The 19,933-nt window shown below is 40.5% G+C and overlaps 1 protein-coding gene across 1 annotated transcript in view; it reads left to right on the top strand.

Annotated features, from left to right (window-relative positions):
• The first annotated feature begins 3,223 nt into the window (after window positions 1-3,223).
• The window catches only part of gabrb1 (gamma-aminobutyric acid type A receptor subunit beta1), a 52,298-nt gene continuing 35,588 nt past the window's right edge, over window positions 3,224-19,933 (top strand). The window contains exons 1-4 of the mRNA XM_069143515.1: window positions 3,224-3,708; window positions 3,790-3,881; window positions 3,952-4,019; window positions 16,957-17,177. Of these exons, the coding sequence (XP_068999616.1) occupies window positions 3,629-3,708; window positions 3,790-3,881; window positions 3,952-4,019; window positions 16,957-17,177 (461 nt within the window). The 5' untranslated portion in view covers window positions 3,224-3,628. The remainder of the gene's footprint in view (window positions 3,709-3,789; window positions 3,882-3,951; window positions 4,020-16,956; window positions 17,178-19,933) is intronic.

Here is a 19,933-nt window from a genome sequence, read left to right as displayed (position 1 = left end):
TGAATGTATTCTGTGTGTGTAAATTTTCCCAAAATGGTAGTATCATATGATATGGCAGGTTGTGTAATCATGTTTTTCTGTCACTTTAGGAAAATGGCATGGGCTTAAGCAGGCAGAGGACAGTGGAAGTGTTTGTGGAACTAGGAAGAGGGGACTGAATATGCTTGTGTAACTTGGACAATGATGTACAGGACAGGGGACATTTTATTCATTTTTATTCAGAAATAACAGTTTCTCAACAGTTTTTGGTTTTGTGGATGTCCACATGTCAGAAGTAAGGCTAACAGCAGCCACCTTTTCCACTTTAGCCTTCTCCTTCTCCTTAGCTGACTCATACTTGGCCTCCACCATGGCCTTCAGAGCCTAAAGGAAAAAAGATATAGTGCTGAACTGTGAGACACAATAAAGTACTCATTTGTTTCATGCATGCACCCATACATACCTGCCTTGTAGGGGGAACATAATTAGGATCCAGTTTGGACACAAATGCCCTGAATCCAACATCATCCACAATACTGAAGGGCTGTGTGTCCTTCACTATCATGGAGACGAGGGCTTCATCCAGCTCTTGTTTTCTGGTGGCTGGTTAAAAGAGAATAAATACAGTGTCTGTTACCTGTCTTTATTTGCACAATAAACAAAAGTGAACAGGGAAAAATTGTAATGGTGCATTTGTAATATTGTAATGACTTACCTTGGCTGGGTGAAGCTCCAGTTTCCTCCTTATTCTCATGCAAGGCACGGTAACGCCTCAGCATGGATGAGGTGTTGTTATTGTACCCCAACTCACCTTTGAATAAAATAAGAAACTGTGAAAAATACAGTTCTTGATAAGCAAACCTAATGTGTCTGAAATAGAGTTAGATTTAGCTTATTAGGAGTTATCAAATCAAAGTGTTCCCACACGGGAAATCCTCCTCTTCCCAGCTGGCTCCATCTTATCACCTATCCTTCTCTCCTCACTCTCCTAAATCTCCAAACTATCTCTCTCTCTCTAAACTCTCCAAACTAAATAAACGCTATCCAAACTATCTCTCTCTTTCTCTCTCCTAAATCTCCAAACTATCTCTCTCTCTCTAAACTCTCCAAACTACCCAAACTCTCAACTGACCTCAACTCTCCACCAACAACCCACATTTTGAATGGAGCCTGAGGGGTTTATATTGCCGTCAAACCTCCCGGCAAAATCTGAACCACTTCCTGAAGCAGTCACGTGGTACAGCCGGGCAGCGAGGCTTCGGACGTCATCATTTTTGGCTCCTCCCCTAAATGAAGCAAGCCTCGACACATGCTTCGAGGAAACGCCCCCTCCGTTACTCGACACACACTTCGAAGCGTCGGCACATCTCGTAACATCACTATGGAAAAGGTTCTAAAGCCATTTCTAAAGCTTTGGGACTCCAGAGAACCACAGTGAGAACCATTATCCACAAATGGAGAAAACATGGAACAGTGGTGAACCTTCCCAGGAGCGGCCGGCCGACCAAAATTACCCCAAGAGAGCAGCGACGACTCATCTGAGGTCACAAAAGACCCCACGACAACATCCAAAGAACTGCAGGCCTCACTTGCCTCAGTTCAGGTCAGTGTTCATGACTCCACCAGAAGAAAGAGACTCGGCAGAAATGGCTGCATGGCAGAGCTCCAAGACCAAAACCACCGCTGAGCAAAAACAACATTAAGGCTCATCTCATTTTTACCAGAAAACATCTTGATGATCCCCGAGACTTTTGGGAAAATACTCTGTGGACTGACGAGACCAAAGTTGAACTTTTTGGAAGGTGTGTGTCCCGTTACATCTGGCATAAAAGTAACACCGCATTTCAGAAGAAGAACCTCATACCAACAGTAAAATATGGTGGTGGTAGTGTGATGGTCTGGGGCTGTTTTGCTGCTTCAGGACCTGGAAGACTTGCTGTGATAAATGGAACCATGAATTCTACCGTCTACCAAAACATCCTGAAGGAGAACGTCCGGCCATCTGTTCGTGACCTCAAGCTGAAGCCAACTTGGGTTCTGCAGCAGGACAATGATCCAAAACACACCAGCAAGTCCACCTCTGAATGGATGAAGAAAAACAAAATGAAGACTTTGGAGTGGCCTCATCAAAGTCCTGACCTGAATCCTGTTGAGATGCTGTGACATGACCTTAAAAAGGAGGTTGGTGCTGGAAAACCCTCCAATGTGGCTGAATTACAACAACTCTGTAAAGATGAGTCGGCCAACATTCCTCCACAGCTGGAAAAGACTCATTGAAAGTTATCACAAACGCTTGATTGCAGTTGTTGCTGCTGAGGGTGGTCCAACCAGTTATTAGGTTTAGGGGGAAACACTTTTTCACACAGGGCCATGTGGGTTTGGATTGTTTTTCTCCCTTAATAATAAAAACCTTCATTTAAAAACTGCATTTTGTGTTTACTTGTGTTATCTTTGACGAATATTTAAATTTGTTTGATGATCTGAAACATTTAAGTGACAAACATGCAAAGAAATCAGGAAGGAGGCAAACACTTTTTCACACCACTATGTGACACATTTCGTGAGGTTTGAAGCATCCTTTGACCTTAAACATCAACTTCCTGTGTCACGGCGAGACATCCAACTTTGCCGCATCGTCACGGCGACGCCCATTGACAAGTCGAACGAATGTCTCAATATATCATCAACTACATGTTTAGGTTATTGTGACCCGATTTTAAGTTCATGGGATCAACCAGCTCGACGTAGAATGTGAACGTATGAAAAGTGTCATTTTTCACCGGGAGACAAATGTGTTTCCACTTTCATGAGTTTTTTAATATGATAAAGCTTCCAAAAAGGAAAATAATTTTACGCAAGAAGAACGACTAACGACCAAGAAGAAAAATAACATCGTTACGAAAAACAATAGGGCTTTCGCACTGATGCTCAGGCTCTAATAAATCTATTTATTTCTGAAGTTTAATTTTTTTTAAAAAGGCATCATAAATATGAGATTATGTTCCAGGAAGTTTGACCTAAAAGGAGGGGTGTGGCCTTTTAAACATTGAACTTTTAAGCCTTAATTATAGCGCCACCGTCTGGCTGATTGGGCTCATCTTTGTCCTGAATGTAATGCAAATCACTTCCACGTGATGAGATGCTGGAAGGTGAATAAATCGGATAATTTTTTTTTTTCATTTGATATAACATGTCTTGTGTGTATTTCTGGGTTCAGACGGTAAATGAAGTCGGTGACGCCGCTCGGCGGAGACCGAGGATGCGTCGGTCTTCCTCGGTCGTGCTCGTGCTGCTCCCCCCCCCCCCTTCCTCCTCCTCCTCCTCCTCCTAAAGGTGACCGGCTCGTCGCGGTCAGAGCTCATTTTATTTCCTCTTCAGGTGGAGCGGCAGCGGGAGGAGCTCGTGCGCTGTGACGGAGGGTGCAGGTCATTCACTGACACTGAAGAACCTTCAGTCAGCAGGTCAATCCGTGTCTGAGATATCTCCCTCCTCTTCCTCCTCGGCTCCTCTTCATCCTCTCTGCTCTCCTCGGATCTCGCCGCGGACACTTGGATGTTGGTGAGACGTCGCGCATGCGCCGCTGCGGGGCTGATACTGCAGCCTGAGTTGCAGCTCTGAGGTCTGGAGGTGTTCGGCTGCGGAGAGAACCATGTGGATTAGTGCGGGTCGCGGGTGCTGGTGGTTCTGCTGCGGGTCTCTGCTGGTCTCTGCGGTCTGCGGGGCCCAAAGGTGAGCTGTGATAGAACAGTATGTCCCGTCCTGTGTCCGACAGGCCCGGACATGTTCACTGACATGTGTTCCTGTCCGCAGCGCCAACGAGCCCAGCAACATGTCGTATGTGAAAGTGACCGTGGACAAGTTGCTGAAGGGCTACGACATCCGTCTGCGGCCTGATTTCGGAGGTAAGCAGCGGGTTGTGGTCTGCAGCCTGATGGGCTGCTCTGCGTACTAATGCTCCCTGTCTGCTCTCAGGCGCCCCGGTGGACGTCGGCATGAGCATCGACATCGCCAGCATCGACATGGTGTCTGAAGTCAACATGGTAAGTTACCTGCTGCTCCCACGTGACACATGAGAGGTTAGAAACCCGCGTGAGTCTGGTCCGCCTCTTGGTGCAGCGCCGCTCCTGAAGGAAACTATAGAGAACCCCCCCCCCCCCCCCCCCCCCCTCCTTTCAGCACCATGGAGAGATCCGCAATGTGTCAAAGCCAATCCGTATGCACGGGGCACTTCCCCGGTGTCACAACCGGAGGAGGCTCGAATTAACGAGACATGGAGAGGCAGACTCCAGAGGACAAGAGATGGGGGGCAGAGAGACAGACAGACAGAGGATGGTGTTTAGTGATTCCCCTCACGGTCTCCATCCCGTCCTGCAGAGACGGTGACAGCAGCTCGTTGTAGGAAACAGACAGAAGGAGCCAAAGATGTAAAATAAAGACGTGCTGTGGCCTCGATGCAGTAATTATATAACATGTGTCAGACAGGAGACCCACAAACACAGAATCTGCTCCGTACGAGGAGACGCTTCATCTGAACGTCCACGCAGAGGATGGACAACATCCCTGATAAAACAGTAAGGAGCGACATGTCCACTGACTGGACACAGTGTGGCAGAGACAGCTGTGTGGGGAACAACACAGAGACTGGACACACACACACACACACACACACACACACACACACACACACACACACACACACACACACACACACACACACACACACACACACACACACACACACACGACACAACATGTCTGCAACTGAATATAAAGTGTCATTTAAAATAAAGACTCAGTGGTTCTGTTGGTTCTGTCAGTATTTTATCACCACATCAGTCTAGAGATCCGTGTCAGTTATGTTACATGTTGTGTTGGCCTGATAATTTCACACATGTATGACCTGGGACACAGGTCATGTGACGGAGGTCATTTAATGTGGTTCAGTGTCCAAGTGAGGAGATGGTTTGTGTGTTTTGGGTTGATCAGAACCAGAACTGTCTGAAAGGAAATTAGGTTCAATGTGTGTGAAAAGGTGACATAAATGTCTTTAAAGACATTGGTTGCTGAATCTGAGGTGGACTCCTCTAGTGGACAGACAGGTGGACTCCTCTAGTGGACAGACAGGTGGAGTCCTCTAGTGGACAGACAGGTGGACTCCTCTAATGGACAGACAGGTGTATCACACTCGGATACCAGGTTGGATCAGAAGTCATGTTTGGAGTTTGAATCGTTCTATTGTTCCTCTGAGATGATGATTGGTTGTACTGTTGTTGATTCTTGTGATCTGATTGGTTGTACTGCTGTTGATTCTTGTGATCTGATTGGTTGTACTGCTGTTGATTCTTGTGATCTGATTGGTTGCACTGCTGTTGATTCTTGTGATCTGATTGGTTGTACTGCTGTTGATTCTTGTGATCTGATCGGTTGTACTGCTGTTGATTCTTGTGATCCTGCAGGGACTGGTCCAGAACCAGAGTTGGTCCTGACCCAGACTGCAGCAGAGCCTGTGAGAGGTCTGCAGGCCTCATCCTGTGACTGTGGTGATGTTGTAGTTCTGCAGTGTTCTGACTGAGACCGTTTCTGTTTGTAATCCGATCTTCTACATCCTGAAACTGCTGTTTCAGAAGTTCTGTGTAGATCGAGGTCAAACCTGTCGTCAGCTGTTCTTCTCTCTGTAATGATGTCATATCCTGCAGTCTTTATGGAGGGTCACAGCAGGTTCAGCTTTAGTGTGATGATGTTATTAACCTGAAGCACAGAGCTGCAGACAGAAACTAGAGCCGCCATATTTATCCATCATTTATTCTTCAGTCCTGAAACTCTGAATTTAAAATCCAGTGCAGTGAACTGATTTTTGCTCCAAGAGTTTTACTGAGTAAATATTCTGCAGTCGTCCAAACAGAAACTTATTTTAAGAAAATAAAACTTTGTGGTCGGACTGAGATGTTTTCAGAGTTTAAATACAATAAACAGAAACATGAATAATGTGTGCAATTGAACATCCTGCCTGGTTCCAGCTGTCTTCAGTCGTCGGAGTCTGTAGAGCAGCGAACCTGCAGAGAGCAGCTCCATCAAACCGTCGTCTCCTGGACTCAATGTGAGCTGATAGAAGGTGACGTCACCGTGTGCTCCGCTATGAAGTCTTTGTGAGACACGTCCTCGTCCTTCATGTAGTGGAGGCTGCATTGTGTCTCTGACTGAGTTCAGATGAAGGTCACATGATGTTGTCAGAGTTGATGTTTCTCTCAGGAACCTGCTCTGATCTGATCTGATCTGAACCTGCTCTGATCTGATCTGATCTGGATCTGGATCTGATCTGATGTGGATCTGATCTGAATCTGAACCTGCTCTGATCTGATCTGATCTGATCTGGATCTGATCTGAATCTGATCTGATCTGATCTGATCTGAACCTGCTCTGATCTGATCGGATCTGAACCTGCTCTGATCTGGATCTGATCTGATCGGATCTGAATCTGCTCTGAATCTGCTCTGATCTGAACCTGCTCTGATCTGATCTGATCTAATCTGATCTGAATCTGATCTGATCCTGCTCTGATCTGATCTGATCGGATCTGAATCTGAACCTGCTCTGATCTGATCTGATTTGAATCTGATCTGATCTGATCTGAACCTGCTCTGATCTGATCTGAATCTGAACCTGATCGATCTCATCTGATTTGAACCTGCTCTGATCTGAATCTGAATCTGATCTGATCCTGATCTGATTTGATCTTGTCTGAATCTGATCTGATCTGAACCTGATCTGAACCTAATCTGATCTGAACCTGATCTGATCTGAACCTAATCTGATCTGAACCTGATCTGAACCTGATCTGATCTGAACCTAATCTGATCTGAACCTGATCTGAAGCTGATCTGATCTGAACATAATCCAGGGGAGTCTTCATGAATCAACAGGGGACTGAAAGATTGGATCTTGGATGATTGTGTTTGTGTTTCCCGTCCTTCCTGCTGTTCTCTGTCCGTCTGACAGGAACCAGGTCAGGTTTGACAGAACTGCTGACTCAGTGAACAAAGTCACTGCTGTCACTGGAGGACGGCTGGTGTTGATGTCACATTCACCAATGAATGAATCTGGTTGGCTTTTATTGGACTTAAAGAAATTAGTATAGTTGTCTTCACTTCACCTGTCCCTCCTCTGCTCCACTCCAGCTGGAGACAAGCCCCACCCTTCATGAAACCCTCAGAGAGCTGAGAAAGTAGCGTGACTGTGTCCGACGCAGCAGAAACAGAAATAGGTTGATGATATGAATAAAATATTTGAGGCTGGACTGTAACAGCGAGGCCTGCAGACACGAAACCCACCGAAGGATCAACGGTTCACCACTGGGCTGCACCAGGACACCACATCCTTTGTCTGTTTCAAATTAAAAGCCCTCATTTAAAATTAAAAACCCTCTTTTTAAATTAAAAGTCAGTCTTTTAAATTAAAAGAGATCACAAAGTGTCCAAACACAACAAATCTGCTACCGGACTGAATTTGTGGAAGTTGTAATGATATGTAGATTATTTTTCTTAATTGCATTAATTACACACATACATGGAATGAGTGCATTATTTAGTGAAAATATAATTTAAGTCATTGCAACAAGCTCACACACACACACACACACACACACACACACACATATATGATGAAGTGATTTCTCTTGTCTTAATATAAGTGCTGAAGAGGTTTTCATCTTTTATAAGCAGCTCACCAAAAGCCGTTGGTCTTCGCATGTAAATGCAGGATGTGATAGATATGAACACAGCTCTATTTTTAAAGGTGCTATCAGAGAATGCAGCTTTTATCATCAATAAATCAACAGCACATTTAGACATTTATCCATAAAACTGACAGTGGACTGAACTTTAGGATGAGTGTGAGTTGTTCCTGTGGCTCTGAGGTGTAACAGGAAGGTCAAAGGTCAAGAATCATGAAAACATTCATCCTGAAAACTCACCGAAACACAACCAGTCATTTCATTTGGTGTTCAAAGAGAGAATCAGATCCTCTGATCGAGTTTCTGTGGGTTCTGTTAGAACCTGTGTGCAGCTGAACAGTTGTTTGAGTTTGTGATGAGGAACAGTAGAACAGAAGTGTTCTGACCCAGTGCTACAGTCTCGGAGCATGTCACTGCATTAGTTCTGATCTTTATGACACGGACAACATCATCACGAGGCTCCTGGAGGATTCATCAGCAGCTGGTCATGAAACTGTGAGTGAGGATTTTCGTGTCATGAACAGCTGATCTGAGTGAACTAACAGCTGATCTGAGTGAACTAACAGCTGGTCTGAGTGAACTAACAGCTGATCTGAGTGAACTAACAGCTGATCTGAGTGAACTAACAGCTGATTTATGAGTGAACTAACAGCTGATCTGAGAACACTTCAGATGTTTCACACCAACAACACAATGATCTTTATTTAGAAGATGTGTTAGAATAAGTAAACCTGACAAAGAACTGTTGGTGTGCTGTGACAGACGTCTTCAGGAACAGGAGACATGTTTACATCAGAAGAACCTGGAGCAGCTGTGAACAGGGTGGTGGAACTGTTCTGGTTCCTCCACTGCATCAGTAGTCAGGACTCCGTCAGGTACCTGTTTTCCTCTGTGTGCTGATAATGGAGCTCAATGGTCCTGTGATGAGCCGCATCAATGTAATCCCAGTTAGTCGGCATAATTAAATCAGTCAGAAGCGAGCAGATGGCTGAACTATGTATGAAACTCTTAGGGGGCTTTTAATTTGAAACTATGGCTTTTAATCTGAAGTGGATACAGGAATTCTGCCATCCAATGGTGACTTCGTCATTTAGTTTGAAGTGCCCCGACATTTAAAGGCCCTCGACATTTAAAGGGCCCAGACTTTTAGACAGCCCTGATGTTTAAAGGGCCTTGATGTTTAAAGGGCCCCACCGTTTAAAGGGCCTCGACATTTAAAGAGCCCCACCGTTTAAAGGGCCTCGCCATTTAAAGGGCCCCATCGTTTAAAGGGCCTCAACATTTAAGGGCCTCAACATTTAAAGGGCCCCACCGTTTAAAGGGCCTCGACATTTAAAGGGCCCCATCGTTTAAAGGGCCTCGACATTTAAAGGGCCCCATCGTTTAAAGGGCCTCGACATTTAAAGGGCCCCACCGTTTAAAGGACTCCAACGTTTAAAGGACCTCAACATTTAAAGGGCTCTGACGTTTAAAGGACCTCAACATTTAAAGGGCTCCGACATTTAAAGGACCTCAACATTTAAAAGGCCCCACCGTTTAAAGGACCTCAACATTTAAAAGGCCCCACCGTTTAAAGGACTCCAACGTTTAAAGGACCTCAACATTTAAAGGACTCCGACGTTTAAAGGACCTCAACATTTAAAGGGCTCCAAGGTTTAAAGGGCCTCAACATTTAAAAGGCCCCACCGTTTAAAGGACTCCAACGTTTAAAGGACCTCAACATTTAAAGGGCTCTGACGTTTAAAGGGCCTCAACATTTAAAAGGCCCCACCGTTTATAGTACTCCAACGTTTAAAGGGCCTCGACATTTAAAGGGCCCCACCGTTTAAAGGGCCCTGCTGTTTGAAGGACCCCTCTATGCATCTCTAACACAGCAGTCTCACTGTTTGTTTCTTGAAATCATTCCTCTCGTCCTTGTTTTCACTCCTGCCATAGTTTTGATTTATCCTCAATCATCACTTCCTACTTAAGTTGAGCGCATGCTGGGGTTGGAGTGGAAACAAGGGGGAAGGGAGGTGGGGGGTTGGAGCATGCTGGTTGGTTTGGCAACAGTAAAAGGTGTGATTGGTGTCAGTGTGTGTCTCTGTTAGCATGTCATCAGTCATTATTAACCTTCTGATGCAGTGATATGAAAATATAGCTTTATGACATCATGCAGAGACGTTTCTGACATCATTCAGAGGTAGGACTTGTTTCTGATTGGCTGGCCGGTCCCCATTAAAACCTGACATCAGGACACCTGGAACAAAGTGTGGGTCAGAGGCTCAATATAAATCAGTTGACCATAACCATAGCAACGACACTGCTGAGTCACTTCTATCTGACAGATCACAGGCTGCTGCAGCTCATCTTTAAAATAATGAAAAAATACTTTAATAATAAGAGATAGTTTAAACAGAGTGATATTTGTTTTTAAAAATTAACTCGACCCAGAAAATCTGGTTCTGATGTGTTTCAGTCCAGTGAAACATAAAACTGACAGACTAAAGAGATGTCAGCGGGAAGACTTTTGTTAACAACTCTGCTTCACCCTGATCACGTTTATTAGATCACATTTATTAAATCACATTTATTAGATCACATTTATTAAATCACAGTTATTAGATCACATTTATGGAATCACATTTAATAGATCACATTTATCAGATCACATTTATTAGATCACAGTTATTAGATCACAGTTATTAGATCATAGTTATTAGATCACATTTAATAGATCACATTTATCAGATCACATTTATTAGATCACATTTATCAGACCACATTTATTAGATCACAGTTATTAGATCACAGTTATTGGATCACATTTATGGAATCACATTTAATAGATCACATTTATCAGACCACATTTATTAGATCACAGTTATTAGATCACATTTATTATATCACATTTAATAGATCACATTTATCAGATGACATTTATTAGATCACAGTTATTAGATCACAGTTATTGGATCACATTTATGGAATCACATTTAATAGATCACATTTATCAGACCACATTTATTAGGTCACAGTTATTAGATCACATTTATGGAATCACATTTAATAGATCACATTTATCATCACATTTATTAGATCACATTTATTAGATCACAGTTATTAGATCACATTTATGGAATCACATTTAATATATCACATTTATCAGATCACATTTATTAGATCACATTCGTCAGATCACAGTTATTAGATCACATTTATTAGATCATAGTTATTAGATCACATTTATGGAATCACATTTAATAGATCACATTTATCAGATCACATTTATTAGATCACAGTTATTAGATCACAGTTATTGGATCACATTTATGGAATCACATTTAATAGATCACATTTATCAGACCACCTTTATTAGATCACATTTATTAGATCACATTTATTAGATCACAGTTATTGGATCACATTTATGGAATCACATGTAATAGATCACATTTATTAGATCACAGTTATTAGATCACAGTTATTGGATCACATTTATGGAATCACATTTAATAGATCACATTTATCAGACCACCTTTATTAGATCACATTTATTAGATCACATTTATTAGATCACAGTTATTGGATCACATTTATGGAATCACATGTAATAGATCACATTTATTAGATCACATTTATTAGATCACAGTTATTAGATCACAGTTATTAGATCACATTTGTCATCACAAATATTAGATCACATTTATTATATCACATTTATCAGATCACATTTATCAGATCACATTTATGGAATCACATTTAATAGATCACATTTATCAGACTACATTTATTAGATCACATTTATTAGATCACATTTATTAGATCACAGTTATTGGATCACATTTATGGAATCACATGTAATAGATGACATTTATTAGATCACAGTTATTACATCACAGTTATTAGATCACAAATATTAGATCACATTTATTATATCACATTTATCAGATCACATTCATCAGATCACATGTATCGGATTACAGTTATTAGATCACATTTATCAGATCACAGTTATTAGATCACATTTATGGAATCACATTTAATAGATCACATTTATCAGATCACATTTATTAGATCACATTTATTAGATCACAGTTATTAGATCACATTTATGGAATCACATGTAATAGATCACATTTATCAGATCACATTTATTAGATCACAGTTATTAGATCACAGTTTTTGGATCACATTTGTCATATCACAAATATTAGATCACATTTATTAGATCACATTTATTAAATCACATTTATTAAATCAGTTATTAGATCACATTTATGGAATCACATTTAATAGATCACATTCGTCAGATCACAGTTATTAGATCACATTTATGGAATCACATTTAATAGATCACATTTATCAGATCACATTTATTAGATCACAGTTATTAGATCACAGTTATTGGATCACATTTATGGAATCACATTTAATAGATCACATTTATCAGACCACATTTATTAGATCACAGTTATTAGATCACATTTATTAGATCACAGTTATTGGATCACATTTATGGAATCACATGTAATAGATCACATTTATTAGATCACAGTTATTAGATCACAGTTATTAGATCACATTTGTCATATCACAAATATTAGATCACATTTATTATATCACATTCATCAGATCACATGTATCAGATTACAGTTATTAGATCACATTTATCAGATCACAGTTATTAGATCACATTTATTAGATCACAGTTATTAGATCACATTTATTAGATCATAGTTATTAGATCACAGTTATTGGATCACATTTGTCATATCACAAATATTAGATCACATTTATTATATCACATTTAATAGATCACATTTATCAGATGACATTTATTAGATCACAGTTGTTAGATCACAGTTATTGGATCACATTTATGGAATCACATTTAATAGATCACATTTATCAGACCACATTTATTAGATCACAGTTATTAGATCACATTTTTGGAATCACATTTAATAGATCACATTTATCAGATCACATTTATTAGATCACAGTTATTGGATCACATTTATGGAATCACATTTAATAGATCACATTTATCAGACCACATTTATTAGATCACATTTATTAGATCACAGTTATTGGATCACATTTATGGAATCACATGTAATAGATCACATTTATTAGATCACAGTTATTAGATCACAGTTATTAGATCACATTTGTCATATCACAAATATTAGATCACATTTATTATATCACATTTATCAGATCACATTCATCAGATCACATGTATCAGATTACAGTTATTAGATCACATTTATCAGATCACAGTTATTAGATCACATTTATGGAATCACATTTAATAGATCACATTTATCAGATCACATTTATTAGATCACATTTATTAGATCACAGTTATTAGATCACATTTATGGAATCACATGTAATAGATCACATTTATCAGATCACATTTATTAGATCACAGTTATTAGATCACAGTTTTTGGATCACATTTGTCATATCACAAATATTAGATCACATTTATTAGATCACATTTATTAAATCACATTTATTAAATCAGTTATTAGATCACATTTATTAAATCACATTTATTAAATCAGTTATTAGATCACATTTATGGAATCACATTTAATAGATCACATTTATCAGATCACATTTATTAGATCACATTCGTCAGATCACAGTTATTAGATCACATTTATTAGATCACAGTTATTAGATCACATTTATGGAATCACATTTAATAGATCACATTTATGGAATCACATTTAATAGATCACATTTATCAGACCACATTTATTAGATCACATTTATTAGATCACATTTATTAGATCACAGTTATTGGATCACATTTATGGAATCACATTTAATAGATAACATTTATCAGACCACATTTATTAGATCACATTTATTAGATCACATTTATTAGATCACAGTTATTGGATCACATTTATGGAATCACATGTAATAGATCACATTTATTAGATCACAGTTATTAGATCACAGTTATTAGATCACATTTATTAGATCACATTTATTAGATCACAGTTATCAGATCACATTTATTAGATCACAGTTATCAGATCACAGTTATCAGATCACAGTTATTAGATCACATTTATTAAATCACATTTATCAGATCACATTTATTAGGTCACAGTTATTAGATCACAATTATCAGATCACAGTTATTAGATCACATTTATCAGATCACAGTTATTAGATCACATTTATTAGATCACAGTTATTAGATCACATTTATCAGATTTCTTTTTCCAAAGCAACTTCTATTTTCTTTCTGTCAACATACATTTTTATATTAATATAAGATATATAAATCTGAGTTTTAATGTAACGTTAAACGCCCTTAAACAACCAACAGTATTAGAAATATAACTTATAATTTATAAAGTTTCCATTTTTCGGTCCAACATTTCATAAAAATGTAAAAATAATTTAAAATAATTAACTGACCAAACAAAAGCCAATTTACGAAAGTTTAATTCAATATTTTAGTTTTCTAGTTGATTGAAGGGATGCTAGCAGAGCGTTGCTGTAAACATGCAGCCTTCATTTGGAGTTTCTGAGGTTTCTGTAACGTGATGCTGAACCGCGACAGTAAACCTGCAGCTACTTCAAACCAAACCCGCGACCTAAAAGAGGCTGAAAAGCTCCATGAAGAGGGATTTTACAGTCATGTGATCCAACATGCATGTTTCTGCTCAGTAACTCTGCACTGAAGTGTTGAAGTGGTCCGACTTTCCCTCTCAGCTCTGCTGCAGTTTTTCTCAGATCCAAACTGAAGGCAGCTCCTTCTGTTCCTCCGGTGGAGAAGAATTAGGTCAGACGCAGCGCTGCAGAGGGCTGCGTGCTGGAGGTGTCCATGTTTGCTGCATTATGGACAGAGAGGTACAGTAGACATGCAGACCAGCAGCCTGTTCTCCACCGGTGCAGTGCAGGGTGGTGCAGCAGGAGCTCCTCCGTCAGCTCAGTATTCAGCACACGTTAACGCCGTCACTCCGAAACACTGAGGAGCCACGGCCATGATGACCGAGCTGCTGCTGAGGGGAACAGCTGCTTCTAATAATAGCCTCTTAGAAAGGCTTCATCCCTGGAGGGACTGTAACACACACACACACACACACACACACACACACACACACACACACACTCACGCACGCACGCACGCACGCACGCACGCACGCACACACACACACACACACACACACACACACACACACACACACACACAGAGGTTGTCCTCCTTCTTGTGTCCCAGCTCTATGAGGCATCACTTTCTCCCTGCTGCCTACTGAGAAATGATGTCATCAGTTTATTAACCAATCAGTGGCTCATGCTTCTGTCTCATCACAGCAGGACATCTAACGGTGCAATATTTACTGAGACAGTTAAAAACGTGTGTGAAACCACGCTGAGGTCGATGAAGAGACACTGATTCTCTGCTTTCTATGTTTATATGTTTTCAACATATGTGGAAACTAAACTGTTCTCATGTTCTTCCAACCAGTAAACAAGAGAAACACTGAAGGAGGATTATTTTGTGTAGCTCCAATGTTTGACATCCAGACTGAGCATGTCGCTCTCCAGAAGGAAAAACCAGGGAGGAAAATTCAGCCGGGAGAGGGGGGCGGAGCTTCACACATCTCTGGATAAAACTGGACTCATAGGGTACAGGTGGATGCAGGTGGATGCAGGTGGAGCTTTAGAAATGCTGACAGCCGTGGTTGAAGCTGACTGGTGAAGCACCAGTATGTAAGAAGGAAGCATTAATAAGCATAAATATAATGATGTGAATATTATTCCATAGCTAGATATTGGTATGTTTAGTATAAACATACTGAGATCTTGAGTGAGTTCTGCAGACTGCAGCGGTTGTCTTCATGATGTAACCTCCCTGGTCTCTGTATTGGTGCTGTGCTTTGACCACAGAGGGTTCTCGTGCCCCAACCCTCCCTTCCCGCTCCCCGTCCACATGCCTTTCCATTTTTTCACAAAGTTACTTTCCCTCCAGCGTGTTGGGAAACGCAGACATCAACATCTTTCCAAAGTGCAGTGAAGGCTATAAGCGTGGAGGCTGAGAGGAATGTTAACGTCGGCTCTGCAGCTCAGAGCAGCGATGCAACGCTACCTGCAGTCTGATGAGTCGCTCATCAGAGCGCCTGCGAGGCTCTCTGGAGCTGCTGTAATATAAATCATACATGATGATATGTTTTCAGATCCTCACATTATTTGTTCTTGATTTTTTAGTTTCACCACTTTTATTCAATAAGTCTCCTGACATCGTGTTTTTTTTTCCTTCTGACACAGGTCTCTGAGTTTCAGCTCAGTTTTAGTCTCTTTATTGACCAGATGTTTCAGGCATTTCAACAGTGTTGGAGCGGTCAGTGATTCTGGGACAAGAGAAAATGATTTACATGGTTTTAAAGGATTTTGGTTTTCACCTGTTTGTCTCCAGCTGTTTAACAGCAGATTTGACCAAACAGATCCTGCTGTGGAGACGCTGCCAGAGGTGAAGTATTACAGGAAGATCTCAGAAAGATTTCACTTCTCCCGTCTGAATGATCATCTGGTCATCTGGTCAGCTGGTCATTTGATCATCTGATCAGCTGGTCAGCTGGTCATCTGATCATCTGGTCAGCTGGTCATCTGGTCAGCCGGTCATCTGGTCAGCTGATTATCTGGTCATCTGATCATCTGGTCAGCTGGTCATCTGGTCAGCTGGTCATCTGGTCAGTTGGTCAGCTGGTCATCTGATCATCTGGTCAGCTGGTCATCTGATCATCTGATTATCTGGTCAGCTGGTCATCTGATTATCCGGTCATCTGGTCAGCTGGTCAGCTGGTCAGCTGGTCATCTGGTCATCTGATCATCTGATCATCTGGTCAGCTGGTCAGCTGGTCATCTGATCATCTGGTCAGCTGGTCATCTGATCATCTGATTATCTGGTCAGCTGGTCATCTGGTCATCTGATCATCTGGTCAGCTGGTCAGCTCTAAAGTAGCCGTCAGACTCACACTGAAGTCTTTCAGTCAGTTTCTCGCTAAATATCCTTCTGAACTCTGATATGAGAGTTTTTGTTCTGTGGTGGATTAAAAATGTTAAAATAACTAATTTAAGAAACAACAGTTCTACTTCCCTGAAAAAGAAGATCTGAAATTTTGTTGTTTCTAATCTCAAATGTCTGAACATCTAAAGTACAAACCAGTGATGACATTATTCATGTAGCGGTCCAAAATCCCCCCCCTCCCCCCTCTCACCCTCCCCTCCATCAGGACTACACCATCACCATGTACTTCCAGCAGTCCTGGAGGGACAAGCGTCTGTCCTACACTGGTATCCCACTCAACCTGACGCTGGACAACCGGGTGGCCGACCAGCTGTGGGTCCCCGACACCTACTTCATAAACGACAAGAAGTCCTTCGTCCACGGGGTGACCGTCAAGAACCGCATGATCCGCCTGCACCCTGATGGCACCGTGCTCTACGGGCTCAGGTGAGACATGTTTACTTTATTTATATATATATATATATATATTATACTTTATACCTGACCGGTGGTGGTGGGTCCCTCATGAGATGATACAAATGTTCCAGGTCCATGTTGGGTCTGTAAAGGTGCTTCATTATTCCTCCATAATCATATTCACTTTATTTAAAAAACCATCCTTTGTGAAACATATTTAAAATGGACTCAGGAATGCAGCTGGATCTGTCGTGTGTGAAGAGACGTGTAACCGACAAATAGCATTTCCTCTATCTCCTTCACAATAAAGGTCTTCCAGGGATAAAAACTATTGATGTGAAGCAGCAGCATGCAACTAATTAATAAGACTTAAATTTAATTTATTGATGCTTTAGGTTTATTGTCCTGCAGTTAGAATTTGTGACTGCAGTGTTTGTTTCAGTGTATTTTCTGCTGCAGTAGATAAGTTTCGAATAATACTGGCAGAGGACTTCCTGTATAGAAACAGACAGAGGACTGAAGGTGCTGCTGTCCTTCCTTTGCTGTAGACTCAGTGTAACAGTCAGGAAACGGTCAAATAAAGCATTCAGAGTCCACCAGAAGCAGCTGCATGGTGTCCCAGTCCGGACACGGCGGTCACTGCGAGCTTCTTGTGATTCCAGATATCTCAGCAGACTTATGAACGGCATTCAAGAAGCAGCTCTTCACTGAAAAAACTCAGTGAGCTCTGAGCAGGAAGTCAGCCACAGGAAGAGCTAGGCTGCTCGATTTTCACCATAAAACAGAGTCCTGATCGTACATCACATCAATACTCTCTGTGTGTGATATGAAACAGGAAATCATCTGGAGGACAGTGTTTTTTTAACAGCTAAAACAGAAAACTGTTAGGTTTGTCTACAGCACAAAGTAGGAAACAACAAGAAACAAAACAGACAATCAATAAAGCATTTTAACAACAGAGACACGTTTCTACACTGGAAGCACAAAATAAAGGAGAAACGACCGTCTCACCAGATCAACTGTCGAAACTTTTCTGAAATGCTGCCAGTGGGAAATGAAGCTGAGCTGCAGGGTTAAACACGAAGATCTGAGATAACAAACAAAGACCTGAGATAACGCACAAAGAACTGAAATCAAACACAAAGAACTGATTTTACAAAGGTCTGAAATAACACAAGGAACTGAGATAACTTACAAAGATCTGAGATAACACAAAGATCTGACATAACACACGAAGATCTGACATAACACACAAAGATGTCAGATAACACACAAAGATCTGAGATAACACACAAAGATCTGAAATAGCATGCCAAGATCTGAGATAACACAAAGATGTGAGATAAGACACAAAGAACTGAGATAACACACAGATCTGACATGACACAAATATCTGAGATAACACACAAAGATCTGACATAACACAAAGAACTGAGATAACACAAAGAACTGAGATAACAAAGATCTGACATAACACACAGATCTGACATGACACACAAAAATCTGAGATAACACACAAAGAGCTGAGATAACACAAAGATCTGAGATAACACAAACATCTGAGATAACACAAAGAACTGAGATAACACAAAGATCTGAGATAACACAAGGAACTGAGATAACACAAGGAACTGAGATAACACAAAGATCTGAGATAACACAAGGAACTGAGATAACACACAAAGAACTGAGATAACACAAAGATTTGACATGACACACAAAGATCTGAGATAACACAAAGATCTGCGATAACACACAAAGATCTGAGATAACGCACAAAGAACTGAGATCAAACACAAAGAACTGATTTAACAAAGGTCTGCGATAACACAAGGAACTGAGATAACACAAAGATCTGAGATAACACACACAGATCTGAGAAACACAAAGATATGACAACACAGATCTGAGATAACTGAGATAACACGAAGAACTGAGATAACACACAAAAATCTGAGATAACACAAATAACTGAGATAACACGAAGAACTGAGATAACACGAAGAACTCAGATAACACAAAGATCTGAGATAACACAAAGATCTGAGATAACACAAACAGATCTGAAATACCATGCACAGATCTGAGATAACAAAGATGTGAGATAAGACAAAGATCTGACACAACACACGAAGATGTCAGATAACACACAAGGAACTGAGATAACACAAAGATGTGAGATAAAACACAAATAACTGAGATAACACACAAAGATCTGAGATAACACAAAGAATTGAGATAACACAAAGAACTGAGATAACACAAAGAATTGAGATAACACACGAAGAACTGAGATAACAAAGAATTGAGATAACACAAAGAATTGAGATAACACACAAAGAACTGAGAAAACACAAAGATCTGACATAACACAAAGATGTCAGATAACAGACAGATCTGAGATAACACACAAAGATGTCAGATAACACAAGGAACTGAGATAACACAAAAATCTAAGATAAACAAAGATCTGACGTAACACAGACAGATTTGAGATAACACAATGATCTGACATAATACACAGATCTGAGATAACTGAGATAACACGAAGAACTGAGTTAACACACATAATTGAAATGACACACAAAGATCTGAGATAACACAAAGATCTGAGATAACACAAAGAACTGAGATAACACAAAGAACTGAGATAACGCAAAGAACTGAGATAACATACAAAGATCTGACATAACACAAAGAACTGAGATAACACAAAGATTTGACATGACACACAAAGATCTGAGATAACACAAAGATCTGCGATAACACAAAGATCTGAGATAACG

Source organism: Embiotoca jacksoni, unplaced genomic scaffold, assembly GCF_022577435.1.
Source record: "Embiotoca jacksoni isolate LCO1_2020_lvr unplaced genomic scaffold, fEmbJac1.0.p SCAF_110, whole genome shotgun sequence".
NCBI lineage: Eukaryota > Metazoa > Chordata > Actinopteri > Embiotocidae > Embiotoca > Embiotoca jacksoni.
This window is presented reverse-complemented; position numbering and strand designations above follow the sequence as displayed.